The sequence below is a fragment of the Lepidochelys kempii genome, chromosome 18 (assembly GCF_965140265.1).
Source record: "Lepidochelys kempii isolate rLepKem1 chromosome 18, rLepKem1.hap2, whole genome shotgun sequence".
Classification (NCBI taxonomy): Eukaryota; Metazoa; Chordata; order Testudines; family Cheloniidae; genus Lepidochelys; species Lepidochelys kempii.
Window position 1 is genome coordinate 20,251,683 of NC_133273.1, and position 16,908 is coordinate 20,268,590.

The 16,908-nt window shown below is 47.9% G+C and overlaps 1 protein-coding gene across 2 annotated transcripts; it reads left to right on the forward strand.

Moving 5' to 3' along the window:
* The first annotated feature begins 673 nt into the window (after window positions 1–673).
* On the forward strand, window positions 674–14,951 carry LOC140899945 (tumor necrosis factor receptor superfamily member 14-like). Of its 2 annotated transcripts, XM_073316277.1 has the most exons (8): window positions 678–2,776; window positions 4,057–4,162; window positions 5,752–5,877; window positions 6,990–7,145; window positions 9,900–9,990; window positions 10,295–10,464; window positions 11,583–11,599; window positions 13,480–14,951. In XM_073316277.1, the coding sequence occupies exons 1-8, from the start codon at window positions 2,768–2,770 to the stop codon at window positions 13,600–13,602; spliced, it is 798 nt and encodes a 265-aa protein (XP_073172378.1). In that variant the 5' UTR covers window positions 678–2,767; the 3' UTR covers window positions 13,603–14,951. The 2 variants fall into 2 exon arrangements, with proteins under 2 accessions (XP_073172379.1, XP_073172378.1); XM_073316278.1 differs by lacking the exon at window positions 11,583–11,599 and having other exon boundaries at window positions 674–2,776; window positions 13,480–13,567.
* The last annotated feature ends 1,957 nt before the right edge of the window (window positions 14,952–16,908 follow it).

Consider the following 16,908-nt stretch of genomic DNA (forward strand, 5'->3'; position numbering starts at 1 on the left):
CTACAGCTCACTTTATCAGATGCATATCGTGGAAACTGCAGCAGACTTTATATATACACAGAGAATATGAAACAATACCTCCTCCCACCCCACTGTCCTGCTGGTAATAGCTTATCTAAAGTGATCATCAGGTGGGCCATTTCCAGCACAAATCCAGGTTTTCTCACCCTCCACCCCCCCACACAAATTCACTCTCCTGCTGGTGATAGCCCATCCAAAGTGACAACTCTTTACACAATGTGCATGACAATCAAGTTGGGCTATTTCCTGCACAAATCCAGGTTTTCTCACATCCCCCCCACCCCCATACACACACAAACTCACTCTCCTGCTGGTAATAGCTCATCCAAACTGACCACTCTTCAAGTTTAAATCCAAGTTAAACCAGAACATCTGTGGGGGGGGGGGGTAGGAAAAAACAAGAGGAAACAGGCTACCTTGCATAATGACTTAGCCACTCCCAGTCTCTATTTAAGCCTAAATTAATAGTATCCAATTTGCTAATGAATTCCAATTCAGCAGTTTCTCGCTGGAGTCTGGATCTGAAGTTTTTTTGTTTTAAGATAGCGACCTTCATGTCTGATTGCGTGACCAGAGAGATTGAAGTGTTCTCCGACTGGTTTATGAATGTGAGCTGTAGCTCACGAAAGCTTATGCTCAAATAAATTGGTTAGTCTCTAAGGTGCCACAAGTACTCCTTTTCTATCTGGATGTAAAATCCCAACGTAGCCATGGCACAGGTAGTTTTTACCTCCATGTGATCCTTCCAGGGTCAACACTATGTGCCCACTATACCGTGGGTTTCAGGGGTGCCATTTCAGATTTGGGGGGGGCAACTTTAACTGTGATTCCAAGGGCAACTTAGGGACCTGAAAACTCTATGTGTTGTTTTTTTTTCCAGATAACTTCAAACATTAAGAAAATTCTATGTTTTAAAGTTGAGACAAAAACGGAGACTTCTGAGGTATATCGGGGCCACTGCAGGCAGGAAAGAAAAATCAACAGGCAGAGGTGCTCTTCCTTTAGAAAGAAAGTTGGAGGGTCAAATCTTCTAGTCCTTAATCAACTAAAACTTCTATTGCAGTCATATTGGCTCAGGGACTAGATTTTCTGGCATATTCTGAACAGTGCTCAGCACACAGATGGTGCCCAGTGAATAATGCAAATCATGACAATAATCATCGACTTGATGGACTCAGTGGATGGTGTTTCTGTTCTTTGTTCTGGAATTGGCCTGAGTACAGCTGAAATCCTAAGAATTTTGCGGCATAAACACATCTGATACTCGTACTTTCTCGTTCCTTTCTTTTCTCAAACTCAGAACAAAAAATGACTGAACAAAATGGTTTTCAGTTAAAATGTAAAACTGCACAGCAGCCATTGCTCTACAACCCAGCATGGGGCAGAACCTGCCACCCCTTCGAAGTTAAGTGATCTCCTCTCATCTGACTCTCATTCTCCATCCTTCCTAACCTCTGTGCTGCTTTTCATGCTGTCAACCATGACATCCATCCTGGGACCATTTGCAGGAGTCTCAGAGAACTGGCCGCCTTGGTTTTGCTCCCATCTATCAGAGTCGCTGGATAGGGAGCTAGCCCTGAAACACCTGGGTTCTACTCCCTCCAGGGACTTCCTCTCTAACCCCTGGCCAGTGCTGTAAGGACAGAGGTTTTTAGGCACCCAAAGATACAGCTTGACATCTAATGGGGTTTGCAAAGCACCTAACTTTCTAAGTGCATTTGAAAATCTCACTAGGTGCCTGAAAACCTTTGAAAATCTGGCCTTTAAAAGGCTGTGTGTGCCTCAGTGCCCCACCTGTACAATGGGGATAACAGCATTGCTCTACCTCACTGAGGGGCTGGGAGGAGAAACAGATTAGACGTTGTGATGTGCAGCCTCAGATACCATGGTGATGAGGCCACATAAATACCACAGACAGAGTGGGAGCCTCTCTATACATGGCTAGCCCCGCTCTGGGTCTGACCCCGTCTTTTCATCTACATCCCCAAATCTCCCCCTTTTCTGAATGTAACCTTGGCTCAGTGCTTTGCTGTATTTTTTCTTCCTCCCCTGTTCTCTCGAACACAACCCCTCCTCCCTCTCCCCCCTCCACAGAGGGATTTCTCTTTTACAGGCTAAACTTCCATACCCTTAATCCCCAGCCCTTTCTTATCTTAATCACCCAGCCTCTGTTTGTAAACAAAATCCTGACTCCCTGCCCCAGGGGCACCTCTCCTGTGCACAACCTCACACTAACCCCGTACTGTAGTGAAGAGCTCCACCTGGGAGCTTGCACACCTCCTGTATGAAACTGGGGGGGCTCTGGCCCTCCCCTGCCCCCCGAATTGGCGCCCTTGGTGGGTTGACTTTAAGTATCTCTTTCCGTATAACAACACAGTATAAGCCTGAAGCCCAGCCCATTGGGATAGTCCCCGCCTGCTTGTCTAATTGCACTTTCACTTTTGAGTTGGGCTGGGTCGGAGCTGGTCTCTTGGCTGCTGCTGCTGGGCCTGGATTAGAACCGGAACCAGCCCAGAACTTTGGACTTTTTGTCCTGCGAGCAGGCCCAGGGAGTTCCCCGGAGAAGGGGGCGAAGGCTCCAGGGGACGGACACCCCAGGACAGGGCGGTGGCACCAGGCTCACTGAGGCTTGCAGCTTGTTGCCAATGATCAGGACCTGGAGGCCGCGCTGAGCTGTAGAGGTCAGAGACTCCATGCCCTGCGGGGGGGCAGAAGCCCACACACTCTGCGGTCTGTTCTCAGGACCATGCTCTGGGTAAGTGGATCACAAAAGTTCCTGAAATAAAATGGAGCTAATGAGATTGAACCTGCCCAGCAAACCCAGCAGAGAGACTGTGGGAGGTTTGGGGGTGCCCATGTCTACTGTGACTAATAATAAGATCCCAGGAATGTGAATTCTTTACATTTACCCTTTTTTTTGCTAACGCAAACTACACACCCTTGGCTTGCAGGAGTTTGGGGTTGTTTATTCCTTGGTCGAGAAAATCTCTCTGCATTTTAGAAGCTGTTGGGCTCCATCTGGTGGAAATAGCAAAGCACAAGCAAAATGACTATTGAAAATACAGTATAACTTTTCTGCCTTCATTTCGTAGGAAAAAAACACCGCTGGGAGATTTTGGTTTGTTCTCATCAGCTGATACTCAGCCTGGAGCTGGGGGGGGGTCTAAGTGGATAGTGTTTTCATTGTGTAGCTTGGCAGAAGTTTTTTTTAACGGACACTGATTTTAGAAAAACAAATAATCCGACCCCCAAAGTTGCCATTTGAAAGAGGAAATGTTTGAGGATTCTAAATGGACAGTTGCTCGTTGTGGTGCTTTGCATTGACTTTGCTGCTCCAACCCCATAGTTTTGTTGTTTTGTATCTGCCATTTCCTCCCATGGTTTCCGTGGTTGTGTGGACGTGAGGGACAGGCCAGCACAGGGAATAACGCTTGGCCCACATGGAAGTTGTGCTGATGGGTCTCAGTTTGGGGCTTTCCATGGCCAATCGTATTTTAGTCCTTCCATTTTGGGTGTTACAGTGTAAACTGAAGCTCGTGCTAAGTTCAACTGTATTCCGAGCACTCGGCAAAATGCATCATGTATAAAACATCCTTGCTGCAGAATTTGCGGCTTGTCCTTCACTCTCTCCCTGTTTGGCAAGACCTTTGAAGTGGTAAGCGTCCTTTGTTTTGATAACATTAAACACAGATTTTTCCCCCCCAATACTAGATAGGGATGACACAGTGACACATCCTGTTACTGGGTGTACAGCAGGAGGTATGTCTCAGAAGTCAGGAATATGTGTCACATATTGCATGCACAGGTCTGAAGCGACACTGGGCAGTTTTGCTGGTGACGGTGCCTGTTTCAATCCACATGTTGTCTGTGTTCCATTTTTGGAAAATAGTGAGCAGCAAGGAGCAAAACCATGGGCGGTGGGTGAACCGCAGGCTCAGGGAGGCTAATCAGTGCCACAGTGCTACCAGCCCCTCCCCATCTGCTTTTGAGCTGCCATGATGCGAATCAGAAACTCTTTCTTCTTTTTCCCTAAAGATTTTTGTCATTTTCTTGATAACACAACTGCCGCCTTCCGAAGCTGTAAAATGCTACCCAGGCGAATATGAAATAAATGGCGAATGCTGTCCCATGTGCAGTGCTGGTAGGTATATATAATTCATTCTTTAAAAGTCATGACCCTTCCCAAGAGAGTCCAATTGCCTGGCCTCCTCCGGAGACATTGATCGCCTCTATTACTGTGAATCTGACTGGTGGTGACACGGATCTCTCCATGTAAACATCTACATTGCTTGTTACTCACCTGTCAGTGGAGGACATAGAGAGGATGGTTCTTGTGGCCTGGGACACAGGAGATCCAGAAGGACTGGGATACTTTGGGCAAGTCACTTTCTCCATAACACCTCTCTTCCTCACCTGTTGAGGCCTGTCAGAGGCTAGGTCAGGTTGGACCAGCTGCTGGCCTGCTCCCTTGACTGACTTCACTGCTGGGGAACCAGTAAGCCGAGTTGCATCGCGGGGCAGTCACAGCACCCGAGTGGCTGGTGGATCAGCAGTTCTGAGTCCTGCTTAGCAGCCTGGCACCCAGAGAAGAACAGCGGCTGCTCAATGTGTACCCTGCCTGCAGCTGGGCTTGCCTAGTCCTTGGTCCTGCTCTGTCCTAGCCCTGCTCCAGCCAGCTTCCGTCCTTACCCCAGCCCTGTCCTGGCTTCGGACCCCCACCCCCGACCCTTGGTTATGCCTCCTGACTGTGACTCTGGTTAACCCTTTGGCTTCTGACCCTTGGCTGCGCCTTCTGACTACAACCCTACTTTACCCTGCGGCTCTTGCACTCGGCTTCTGTCACTCCAGTACTGACCATTGGCTTGTTCCTGGACCCTGCCCCCCTGGACCCAGCTCTGACCGGTGGTCTGAACTCTTGTTTCCATCTCTAGGCCTGACGGCCCATGGCCCAGATCTCTGCCCTGATTGACTGTAACACAGACAATACACTGTCCCCATTAGGATTCACTGTATTCACCCTTTGCCCTGCATCCGGGATCCCCCAGCCCTTCCCCAGCCCCTCACAGTCCCCTTCTATCAGGATCCTACTGATCTTTCCTCTGCACAGGGACCTCTGCCAGTCCCAGCCCAGCCACAGCCCTGCGCCAGGCAGCTGTCCAGCAGGCTGCTGTGGACACCAGGACTCCCCCAGGCCCTCTCGTCTCAATTTACCTCTTACAGTACTAGAGGACTGGCCACAGGCAGCCACCTGACTTCTTAGTCCCTGGCCCTTTCTGGTCATATGATCCCTCCAGTCACTTGCTTCACCTGGGGATTCTCCATCCCCCTAGGAGGAACTACAGTACTCAGAACTGCATCTTTTAAAGGGCCAAGATCCTGACTGGTCACAGTGGGGACACACGCATCTGTCAGCGGTCCTGTAACCGGTACACAGAGTCTAAGCACGACTGTACTAGGGATACTGCTGATAAGGGAGGGGTGTGAGTTATGAGTGTGAGTTTCTGTCTACGCTGTTCCTGTGTTGTGCAGAAATAGAGGATTTCGGGTCTGGCAGTCTAGTTCTGAGACGTTTACCTTTTATTTCCAGTGATGGTGTGTGCAACATGTAAAATCCACACACATAGCATGTGCATTTGTCCTGCATAATGACCTGCTTTTGCAATCTCTGTATGAATGCATTAAATATATTAGCCTGGTTTACACAGGAGCTAATTGTTTTGTTTGCTTTAGGGACTAGGGTGGTCAAACATTGTAGAGAAAGTAGCAGCACAACTTGCATGCCTTGTGTGGACGACACATATACAGAGCATCCCAATGGCCTAACGGAATGCATGAGATGTAAACTGTGCGATGCAGGTAAGGAAGCTGCTCTGTGTGTGGGTGGATTTTAATTATTTTTTTCTGAGTTGTCTCCCCCGGCCCACACATACAAAAGCAGCCTAGTTGTTAGGGTCCAGGACTGGAAGTCAAGAGACCTGGGTTCCGCTCACAGTTCTCTTACTGAGTTCCTTGCAGTCTTGGGCAAATCACGGAAGTGGAGATTTCTGGCACAGTGCATGGGCTTTAGTCGCACATCTTCCACTGATTAAGGTCTGTGGAATCATCCCGGGAGATTCTTCTCAGGAGGAAAGTGGATCTGTAGATTTAGCAGAAGAAGAACAAACACAATAAACAATAATTGTAATCAAACATTTCAGATGGTATCCTTTGTCCTAGAGCAGCAGCACTGCACCCTCAGGATCTGGATTGTACGTGGGGAAGGCTATAACCTTCCCTTTCAGGGCCCAGATCCTGAGCAGTGGCTGAGGAACACGCAACTACCTCAGGAGGCGGGAGTGACATGAGTGACAGTGAGCAACCATTGCGCTCCTCTGTTTATGGGGGCATTAAGGTCTGGTCCCCAGCATGAATTAGAACAGCCTGCAGGCTGCTCTAGTTTACATCAGCTGCCTATGGCCCCAAAGGCCGTCCCAGCACAAGGGGATCATCTGGGCAGCCAGGAGGAGAGGTTGTGTAGCAGGTGTTATGGCCACTCCAAAATCTCACTACAGTGGAGTGCTCCTCCAGTGACCAGCTGGATTGGAGGTTGTGGTCCTTTATCTGTGGCTACTGGGAGCCTCATTCTCCACCGCCTTGTCATTATTCACACCCGTGCAGATGAATGCAGAATGGGTAAAAAGCGTGATCTCAACTGCAGTTGTGTAGAGAACACTGATTTGGTAGCATTTTGCATGCAGCCTTTGCACAGATGTAAATACAACACAAGATGAAGGGCAGTGGAGAATCAGGCTCCAGAAGGTTCTGTTTACATGGCAACACTTGTTAAATGGAGTCATCATAACAAACCCCTCTAGCTCCTGTGCCCTGTACCATGGATAAGCAATGACTGGGGATACACATTAATTTTTGTATCTGCTCTGTTTAGTTCCCATGTAAATGTATTTGTGATGCATGTAACTTTCCTTTAGGAGCCAGACTGATAATAAAAGAAAAATGCTCATATACGAAGAACACCATGTGCGGCTGCGACCTGGGGTATTTCTGCAGGCACATTGCAGGCCTGGACTGTGAAATGTGTCGTCCCTCCACCATCTGCCTGCCTGGCTCTATGGTGAAAGAACCTGGTAAGGCAACATAACTTCTGTAATACCAAGGGGAAACCCTGCAGTCACAGAACGAATCTGGAGCAGGGCAAACTGGTTGAGACTTGATCCAGGTGAGACTGAGGTGATGCTGGTGAGCTGGGGAAGCAGCCGGAAGAGTGGCTGAGCTGTAGATGGGCCCCCCTCTTTGAGTGAGCGTGACTGCCAGTTGTAACAGCGTTGCACAGCTCCAGGGTGGTTCAGAGCACGTGCTGAGCCGGATGCCCAGGTCACAGCTGTGGTGAACAGCACTTCTTTCCATCTGTGCCTGGCCAGACGCCTCTGACCTCTTCTCCCTAAGGCAGGAGTCTCTGCTGAACTGTGCTCTGCCTGGGGCCACCCTTTGGACCCTGCAGAATGCAGCAGCCTGCTGACGGAGTGGAGTTGCCTGTTGGTACCATGTAGGAATTGGGTTTGACCTGTAGAGACAGAAGTGGTTTGGGTCCTGACTGAGATGGAGCTCCCTCAATATACGTGGGAGGCAGGGGGTGGGAGGGAGAAAGCTGCTAGGGGTCCTTCACTCTGGAATTGCTCTTCCCTGCCTGGGGTCCTGCCCTATAGCTGAGCTCCGGTCATCTTCCAGGCCAGACACAAAGCTACCATCCCCCTGCTAAACATGCATGAAAAATACAGGGGCAAGGTTAAGTGTTACAGGTTGTGACGAGCTGAGACTCCTCTGGGTGTCGTTGGACACTTGCATGATGCTCTTTCAGGCAGCAATTTGCATGAGGCCGTGGGTTTGCACTCACACATGTTGGCAGCCGACCTACGCAGCAGCAGAGCGCAGTGTGAGTTCAGCTTCAACTTGCACACCAGAAACAGAGCTCCGTCAAGCACGCTTTTGGGCAGAGAATTCTGTTAGTAAGACAAGTGTGCTAAACACACCCTTTTCTTGAAACAATGCCCCCTTTGGAGCGCCTATGGTGCAACAGACTTGTTCAGCAACACATTTTCCACTGGTGCAGAATCCCCGTGAATTACACTGGAGTACATCGCTGCTGTAGACACATAAGTCCCTTTACAGAGAGAGAGGGTGTGGATCCAGCCCACGGTCTATTCCTAGGGTTTCTGATCAAGGGCACATGTGAGTAATTGACTAACCAAAAGTATCTGAAGCTCATCAGTTATTAGAGCAAAGAACCATGACTGTCCAGCGAGGCGTGTATTTCTGAAGGTGGATACTGTGTAGGGTGATGTGAGCTTAACGCCCTGAGAGCTCGGCACTTGGAGATACTGGGATGGGAGCTGCTGTCGAAAAGCAGAGTGTGTGGTGTTTTTCCATTTACATGTCAGCCAGGCTGTTCAGTAGCATTTCTACACTGTGACAGAAAGGGAGGTTGCAGAGAAGTGCAGGAAAAGGCAAAGAGGTGCCTTACAATGACATGCTAGGAAGGGACCTAATTTTGTCGGTGTCAACAGGGGATGAGGGGAGGCAGCCTGCCAGCAGTCTAGGAGCCTGTGGGGCAGCCAGGCTCCTGGCAGGGAGCTGCCAGCAGAGCCAAGAGACCGGGCTCTCAGCTCCCCACACTGCCTGTCTTCGGTCGGTGGAAGCCCTCCTGGTTAGGACATGCACCACTGGCCCAAGGAGGGTAGTGTGGAAATGCACCACCGAGGCCATTACTGCGATGGCTGTAAGTCGACCTAATATGTACATAGGTCTGCAAGTCCAAGTCCCAAAACCCGAGTGCCCTCCACCCCTATTCCCCCTACCCGGGCCATATGGAATTGGAGGCTTCAGAATAAAAGTTCATGTACATGACAGTGTCCTACGATAATTTTTTTATTTACATTTCCAAGCTCTTTCCAAAGGTAATAAAATGATCTCCAGGCTATATTCGGGGATCGTTTCATCAGGGGGTGGAAGCAGACAGCTATTTAAGAGTTCATAGCCTTGCATCAGGTTAGGTCAGAAAGTGAAGACTATTATTTTCAATTAATTACAAGAGGAATGTAGGTAAGTGGACTATAATTCCTCAGAGAGGAATTTGGTTAGGAGATGTGTACATGGGATTTCCAAGGCACAGGGACCTCATGTTTACATGTGATATGAAAGCCAGCAGAAGCACAGCTTCTCCTTGCACCAGTCTATCTCCTTGCATGACCCATCACCATAGTGTTTGGGAACCTAGGGTAGAAGTAGTAGGTGGCAGCATCACTTCCAGACACATTCTGGGGAGTAATCCTGGCCCCTCTGAAGACAATGGGTTGGGACAATGCCCCAGGATTTCACCCATGTCTCCCAGCCAGCACCTGCTTAGCCTGTGAGCACTGACCACATCCCAGCATAAACTGGTAGCACGGCAGGATAAGTCTTAAATATTTTCAAATTCCAGCTTCCTTATCTTCATCCAGTGTCCTTTGGGCATTTAACCCCTTCACTGCTGTGTTCTGTTGCAGCTTTTTTGCTATTTCACAACTTGCCACCATTATTTTGAATCTTACTATTCCTTCGGGATGTTGGCCCTTGTAATGGCCCAGGTATGTGGGGCAGCAGGAGGTGCATTTTTCCCCATGTACCTGTGCTCTATGAGTACTGACAGATTTAGTTCAGGGCAGGAATAAAACACCAGCGCAGATCTATTCTTCAAGTGCTAACTCCTGAACTGACCTAGGTGGCTCTGCAACATAGTGGGGGTGGTGACAGTGGGGAAATGCGGCTGGAGACCTTTCTGAAATCAAAGCTCCTTGAGGCCCCACATTCAGAAAAGTATCCAGTTATGTTCTCCTCTTTTACAGGCACAGAATTCTATGACAACGTATGTGAGGTTTGCCCTGATGGAACCTTCTCAGCAACCAACATGTCACGCACCTGTCAGCCATGGACCAAGTAGGTGACTCTGACGACACATGGCCTTTTCTCTTGCAGTGGCTTTACACGCTGCGCTCTGTCCTTTCATTCATTGTTATTCAATATGCAGGTGTCTGTCGCTCAAAGGGCCCAATCCTACAGCCTTGAAATGAGTGGGAGTTTGGCCTGTCCACAGACTGCAGGGTCAGAATCTGGATGCAGTCTTATCATTTTTGATAGAAAATATTAAGGAATCCATCTGATGGAATGTCGGGTGCCCCGAGACAGTGGGAAGGCTGTAGATATGCTGACATGTTTAATAACATGTCTTCCTTCATCTTAGGTGTGAAGAGGAAGGGATGACAGAACTAAAGGCCGGGACAGCCACTTCTAATGCAGTCTGTGTACAAAGAAGCCTTTCTGTCACAGCGATAGCATTGATAATTGTCCTGGCAGTTTTATCTGTATTTGCTGGAACAGCGTTCTTTTTATGGCGGAGGAAGAAGAGGGAAAGTGAGTTACCACATAAGTAAGAAAAGCGTGGGACGTGTGAAACCTGTCAAAGGGTCTCTAAAGGGGTCTGACTGGCAGAGTTCATACTTCCCACATTGGTCTTTGTTTCACCCTGGAACATGCCAAACTGTAACTGGAATTGCCTCTTCAAACTGAGAATCCTGTGAGAGTCTAAATCTCTCTTCTTAAAGGGTTGCCTTTAAGACCCGCTGACCCTAAATGTGACCTACTTTACGGGGTGAACTGGCTGGTCCCAGGCCAGGGGGCTGCGCTATCGTCCCAGCTGCAGTGGACATGCCCCCCGCCCAGCTTGGGAAGATCCTCTCCCTCCCCAGCTCATGGCCAAAACCGGCCTTTTTCCCAGGCCAGGTTCTGCAGTGGCTTAAAATACCAGCTGTTCACATTCTCCAAGCAACCTGGACCAGTTCTCCCCTCCTGATGATCTTTCCTGCTTGTATCTGATCTGTGTTTACAAAGTTCCCTTTTCATTCACTGGGGGAGCAGCGATGTTAATGGAACGGTAATTTGGGTCATAACCTGTTACTCCTTCAGAAATAAGAATCTCAGGTTTTCCCCATCTACCAAGAGAAGAACATGTTCTCAGGTCCAAGAGAGAACGTTGTTTACTGGTTATAACCTGGGACTGGGAATCAGGACTCCTGGATAATAGTCTCAGCTCTGCCAATGACCAGAGGTGTGAATTTGGGAAATCGCTTAATTTCCTTGTGCCATAGTGTAGCTGTTTGGCATAATGCCCAACTTATAGGGTTATGTGGCTTGCTGTTTGCAAAACTCTCTGAGATCCTTAGAGGCTAGGTGCTGTATCAATGCAAAGCATTGTTAGAGCCCAAAATCACATTGGATTAGCATTGTCACATAACCACCTTCCTCTCCCAGCGGGGTGATTCCTCAAGATGCTGCTAAGTGTAGTGCAAAGCGCAGTTACAGCAGAGCGGGGCCACGTTCTGTGGATGTGCACACACATGGCCCCAATGAATCGCAGAGAGCTGTGCATGTGTCTAAGGGCAGGACTTGGCCCTGGGACATTAATACAGAAACATGTTAATACAAAATGCACCAGACCGTTTTCTGACGAGGTTGTTTCTTTTTCTTTGCAGCTGCACAGGCCATAGGGGTGAGTTGTCTGGTCTTTTATTTACTATGCACAAGCAACTGGAGCAGGGGTTTGCTGGATGGTATGAGTGTCTCTGCCATGACTATGTCTGCTTGCCACAGAAGTCTCTGATAACAAGTGTGTGTTTGCATAAACTCTGAAGTCCCCACTGGTGAAGTGAGATTAGTACCAAGCACTCTGAAATCAGGAGACCTTGGCTCTATTCCCAACTCTGTCACTGAGTCACTATGGGACTTTGGGGCAAGTCTTTTAAACATTATGATCCAGATCCTCAAAGGTATTTAATGTCCATTGATTTTAAAGGTATTCAGGCTCCTGATTTCAATGGAAGTTAGGAGCCTAAATATCTTGGAGGGTCTGGGTCAATGCGCCTCACTTTCTGCATCTGTAAAATGGGAAAAATACCTACCTTAGGGGGTACCATGGGACTTGACTATCCCCTACCCCCCACACTTACACACGCATACTCTGTGGCTGTGCAAGGCCCTGAAGCAGCAGAATCAATTACTTGGGCTGTGCATAGACCATGATTTGCTCCATGATGTTTGTAAAGTGCTTTGAGATCCCTGAATTGAAGATACCATAGGAGTGCAAAATATTATTATTCAGCATTAAATGTGCCACAGGATTAAGATTGGCAGTAAACTGACATCTATAATCCAAAAAATGTAATGAACCTTAGTAACAAATGGCTTGATTGACTCTTAATTCCACCCTGAGTGATAGCACACTTTAAAGCAAAAGAATCTTTAAAATCTGAAGTTAAAATGGACTTTTTTCTTTTGTCTTTTGGCCCTTTAATCTCCCAGGCATGTAACCTGGAGCCAAGCTACTTAAACATATATGAGAGAGACAAGGTGGGTGAGGTAAAATCTTTCTTTTATTGGTGGAAGAGATTCTGGTGATACCAGACAATCACTACATTCTTGAAGGAACTCACACTGGAAAAATGATAAAAGACAAAAACACCCTGTCACCCATGAGTGAAACTTTTCACAAAGCAGTCACTCCCTATCTGACTTATCATTCCTCGTCCTCAAAGGAAACCTTCACAACACCTTTCAAAAACGAGCTTAAATTCATAACTCTGCTAGACACTGAAAATCATGGTCTCAACAGTTTTCAGAGTAGCAGCCGTGTTAGTCTGTATTCGCAAAAAGAAAAGGAAGACTTGTGGCACCTTAGAGACTAACCAATTTATTTGAGCATAAGCTTTCGTGAGCTACAGCTCACAGTGACACTGGTTTTACGGGTCATTACAACAATTTGTAACCTACTAACCCTGCTTTGTCCTATGATTTGCAGAGGTGATAAATGCTCACTTCATTATAAGTGGTTTCTTGCAACATGCGTGAACCTCTTCTGCTTAACAATCCATCCCACCTTGTATTTAGCTGTTACACTCTGGTTACCTTTCCCAGACCCGAAGGAGAGCTCTGGGAAGCTTGAAAGTGTGTCTCTTTCCTCAACAGAAGTTGGTTCAAGAAATGATATTACTTCACCCACCTTGTGTCTCTTTCAACATATTTGGTTTGGAAATGGGCCTGTCTAGAACAGTTGCTGTTTTATGCCAGATTTATCTATATCTTTATGGCATTACACAGTTTAAGATGATGCAAAATTAGCTAATTACAGAGTCTAAGATCCATCCAGGAAATATTGGACACTATTTATAGGAAAAAATCATGCCAGACAGTATAACTTACACTTTTGTTCTAAGTGGGGAACTACATTAATAAGTATTATAATACTTCATCATAATGAATAAGAAAACAAATTCTAAGAGAACTCTAGCAGGTGCTAGGAAAATGTACCAGCCATTTGATTGATAGTAACTGAATGTTCATCATCTGTTTGTTTTACTTTGTCATATTTTAAAGGATGAGCTAAGAGAAGAGGTTGTGAAAAATTTGATATGGACTAGAAAGAAAGGGAGTGATACAAACCTTCCTGTTCAGGAAACTACTAAAAACCCGAGCACATCCGCCCTTCCCAGCACCTGAACAAACACAGGCAAGAGCAGATTTTTCAAAGAGGGAAGAGAAAAAGCCATTCGTCAGCTCTGCAAGTGATAGAGGAGGAACACAGAGAGGAGTCCCTACTACAGATCTAGGGAAATGGCCACCAGCACTGGTTTCTTCTGAAGGCTCAGGACTACTCTAGAAAAAGCTGAATGATCAAGGACAGAAAATCGATCAGAGTTTAGTGACTGGATGCTTCTGAAAATCCCTCTTCACTGGATTCTAGTGAGCATCATCAATGTAACTTTAGTCTTTCTGGCTATCTCCTGTTATTCTGAAGCCTTCCTCACTGACACATTCCTAGGTGTAATGTCAGCAGACTCTGGGCTCTTGGTTTCATTCAGTAACTACACTTAAGCTTCCCTTTATTCATTAAAATGTTTGAGAGTTCCCACTCACACACCACAAATACTTAACCAGGTATTCAGGAATGTTTACTGTACCAGTTGCTCTTCCATATTGGACCAGGGGAACACAAAGCATATAGTCAAAATGGATTTTATACATAGCTTTAGTTTTATAACAGGGCAGCAGAGATGTTGTATTGCTATAAATATTAGCTCTTAATATACCTTCTCTGAGGGTAAGATAAAATCCCAGGTAAGAAGCATGGTTCTTAATAGTGACGTTTGGAGGGGGGACTGCACCATCTTGCTACCCTTGATAAAGCAGCAGTCAGATGGCTGGACAATCTAGGTATGGATTTGTGATGCGTATGAAAGAAGAAGACCGTGAAGTCACATTCACCCCAGAGCAACCTTCCTGTCAGTGGGAGTAATGGGTTGTGAAGCTTCATTCATTAATGTATTTAAGCACTGCAGTGCTTGGATGAGGGGCGTTACCACAGAGAATAGCAGCATGATTATTATTCTATGGCATGGTAGAAGTGGGTCTTGCGGAGGGATTTGAAGGAGAGTGCTGTGGCCTTTTCGATGAGTCTGGAGCGATGAACCAGGTGTACAGGAGCCGTGGAAGAAAGAGCCAAGGTGCTTGTGGGAGAGGCAGATGACTGGGTGATGGAGGCTGCCATTGTGGGAGGCCTGGGGATGCTGGGGGCGATGCAGTAAGACATAGGAGCAGGCAAGTAGGGAAAGGCTGCGTTATGAGGAGTCTTAAAGGTAGGGAAGAGACCCTTGTGTTCTATAGAGTGCAGAAGGGTGAGGCTACATTCACACCAGTGTGTTAACCCTTGAGGGCTCAGCTGATTACTAGTTCATCAGTAAGGCATTCCCTGGGAAATATCCCATGGTCTTCCACCCTCTGACTTCACCCCCTCAACCAAGCTTCACAATCATCATTACTGTGTACAGTATTAAATTGTTTAAAACTTATACTCTGTGTGTGTGTGTATGTGTGTGTGTATATATATAAAATACAGTCTTTTGTCTGGCAAAAAAAATTTACCTGGAACCTAACCCCCCCATTTACATTAATTCTTATGGGAAATTGGATTCACTTAACACAGGGGTGGGCAAACCTTTTGGCCCAAGGGCCACATCTGGGTACGGAAATTGTATGGCAGGTCATGAATGTTTACGAAATTGGGGGTTGGGGTGCGGGAGGGCATGAGGGCTCTAGCTGGGGGTGTGAGTTCTGGGGTGGGGCTGGAGATGAGGGTTTGGGGGTGCAGCAGGGTGCTCTGGGCTGGGACTGAGGGGTTCGGAGGGCGTGAGGGGGATCAGGGCTGGGGCAGGGGGTTGGGGCATGGGAGGAGGCAGGTGGGCAGTCCCCGGATGGTGCTTACCTCAAGCAGCTCCCAGAAACAGCAGCATGTCCCCCCTCTGGCTCCTACACAGAGGCGTAGCCAGGTGGATCTGCACGCTGCCCTGTCTGCAGGTGCCGCCCCTGCAGCTCCCATTGGCTGTGGTTCTTGGCCAATGGGAGCTGTGGGGGTAGTACTTGGTGTGGGGGCAGCGTGCAGAGCCCCCTGACTGCCCCTACACGTAGGAGCCGGAGAAGGGATGTGCCACTGCTTCCAGGAGCTGTGCGGAGTGGGGCAAGAGCCTGACCCCGCTCCCCAGCTGGAGCGATGGGGCGAGCTTCAGACCCCACTTCCCATGGAGAGCTTGAGGGCTGGATCAAAACGTCTGGAAGGCCAGATGTGGCACCCGGGGCCATAGTTTGCCCACCTCTGGCTTAACATCGTTTCGCTTAAAGTAGTATTTTTCAGGAACATAACTACAATGTTAAGCGAGGAGTTACTATATAGTGATGGGGGGCAGTGAGGAACGTCCTCAGCGTTTGGAGGCGGTTAGAGCTGAGGTTTTGGTTCCGGCTCATCTCTGCTTTAATTAATGTTCGTTAATTTTCGCCGTGGCTAATGATTGTTCGTAAAGCACTGTGAGAGCCTGGTATGAAAGGCGCTAGAGGAATGTAAACTATTGTTAATAACGACTGTTTATTGTGTTATTCACTGCGGCCTAGTGATGAGAGGATGCCACGGTTCCAGCCTGGCCTGTGACGCACGTGTCTCATTGCTGTGTGACCTGGGTAAACCACAGAGATCTGCTCTCAGTGTAGGAGGAGGTAACAATATTGTAATAGGCTTCCCCCCTCCCCATTAGTTGGGTGTGGTTGGCTTTGGTTTGAGGGAGAGCCTGGAGGAATGGGGCTAAAACAAGGGCTCACTAGGAGTGGGGGGTGGTGAGGCTGCCTGACCAGTTCTTGGGGTACCATAGTTGGGGATCTGACTGCCTGAAAGTTGGTTGGATGTTTTGACAATGTGGTCCCGCCTCACTCCTTTGGCTACCCCTGATGTTACCAGTATTAACCGTCCCTGCCTCACAACCAGAGGGGAAGTGTGGCTAATGTCCATGACACAGTGTAAGATCCTCAGATGAGAGAAAGGAGCTAAGAATTACTGTACTGCTATTCAGCACTGCCCTTCTGAGCAGCAATTTGTCTCACTGTCGCTCTAGTGATCTTCACAGAGGGAGAAATATCCTTTTGACTCAGAAGTTATTTGGTGGTTAACTCCAGGAAGCATAGTTTCCAGGAAGGAGTTTCCTGAGCTTTATCTAACTCCTCCTCCTCCCCTCCCCTCCCCGCACGCATACAAATTTCCAGCGGGCACAGACGGGTTAAACTTCTAACCAAGCCCTGAATGATCTGCAGGATAAAGTGCAAGCGCGCACTGATTTTTAATAACCGTGCTCAGGATTTAACCACTCTGTGTGTTGCTATTTCTGTACCCCAGGTATTGCACAGACCCCTTCATGCAACCTTACGATGCCTTTGCATCATCTCACCCTTGCTCTGGACGGGTTCACTTCTGGCCCCTCTCATTAC

Excerpts from the sequence above, each read along its gene's own strand:
- LOC140899945 (XM_073316277.1), top strand. Across the intron at positions 4,163-5,751 it reads CTGTCCCATGTGCAGTGCTG|GGACTAGGGTGGTCAAACAT; the intron begins GTAGGTATATAT and ends TGTTTGCTTTAG. Across the intron at positions 5,878-6,989 it reads ATGTAAACTGTGCGATGCAG|GAGCCAGACTGATAATAAAA; the intron begins GTAAGGAAGCTG and ends ACTTTCCTTTAG.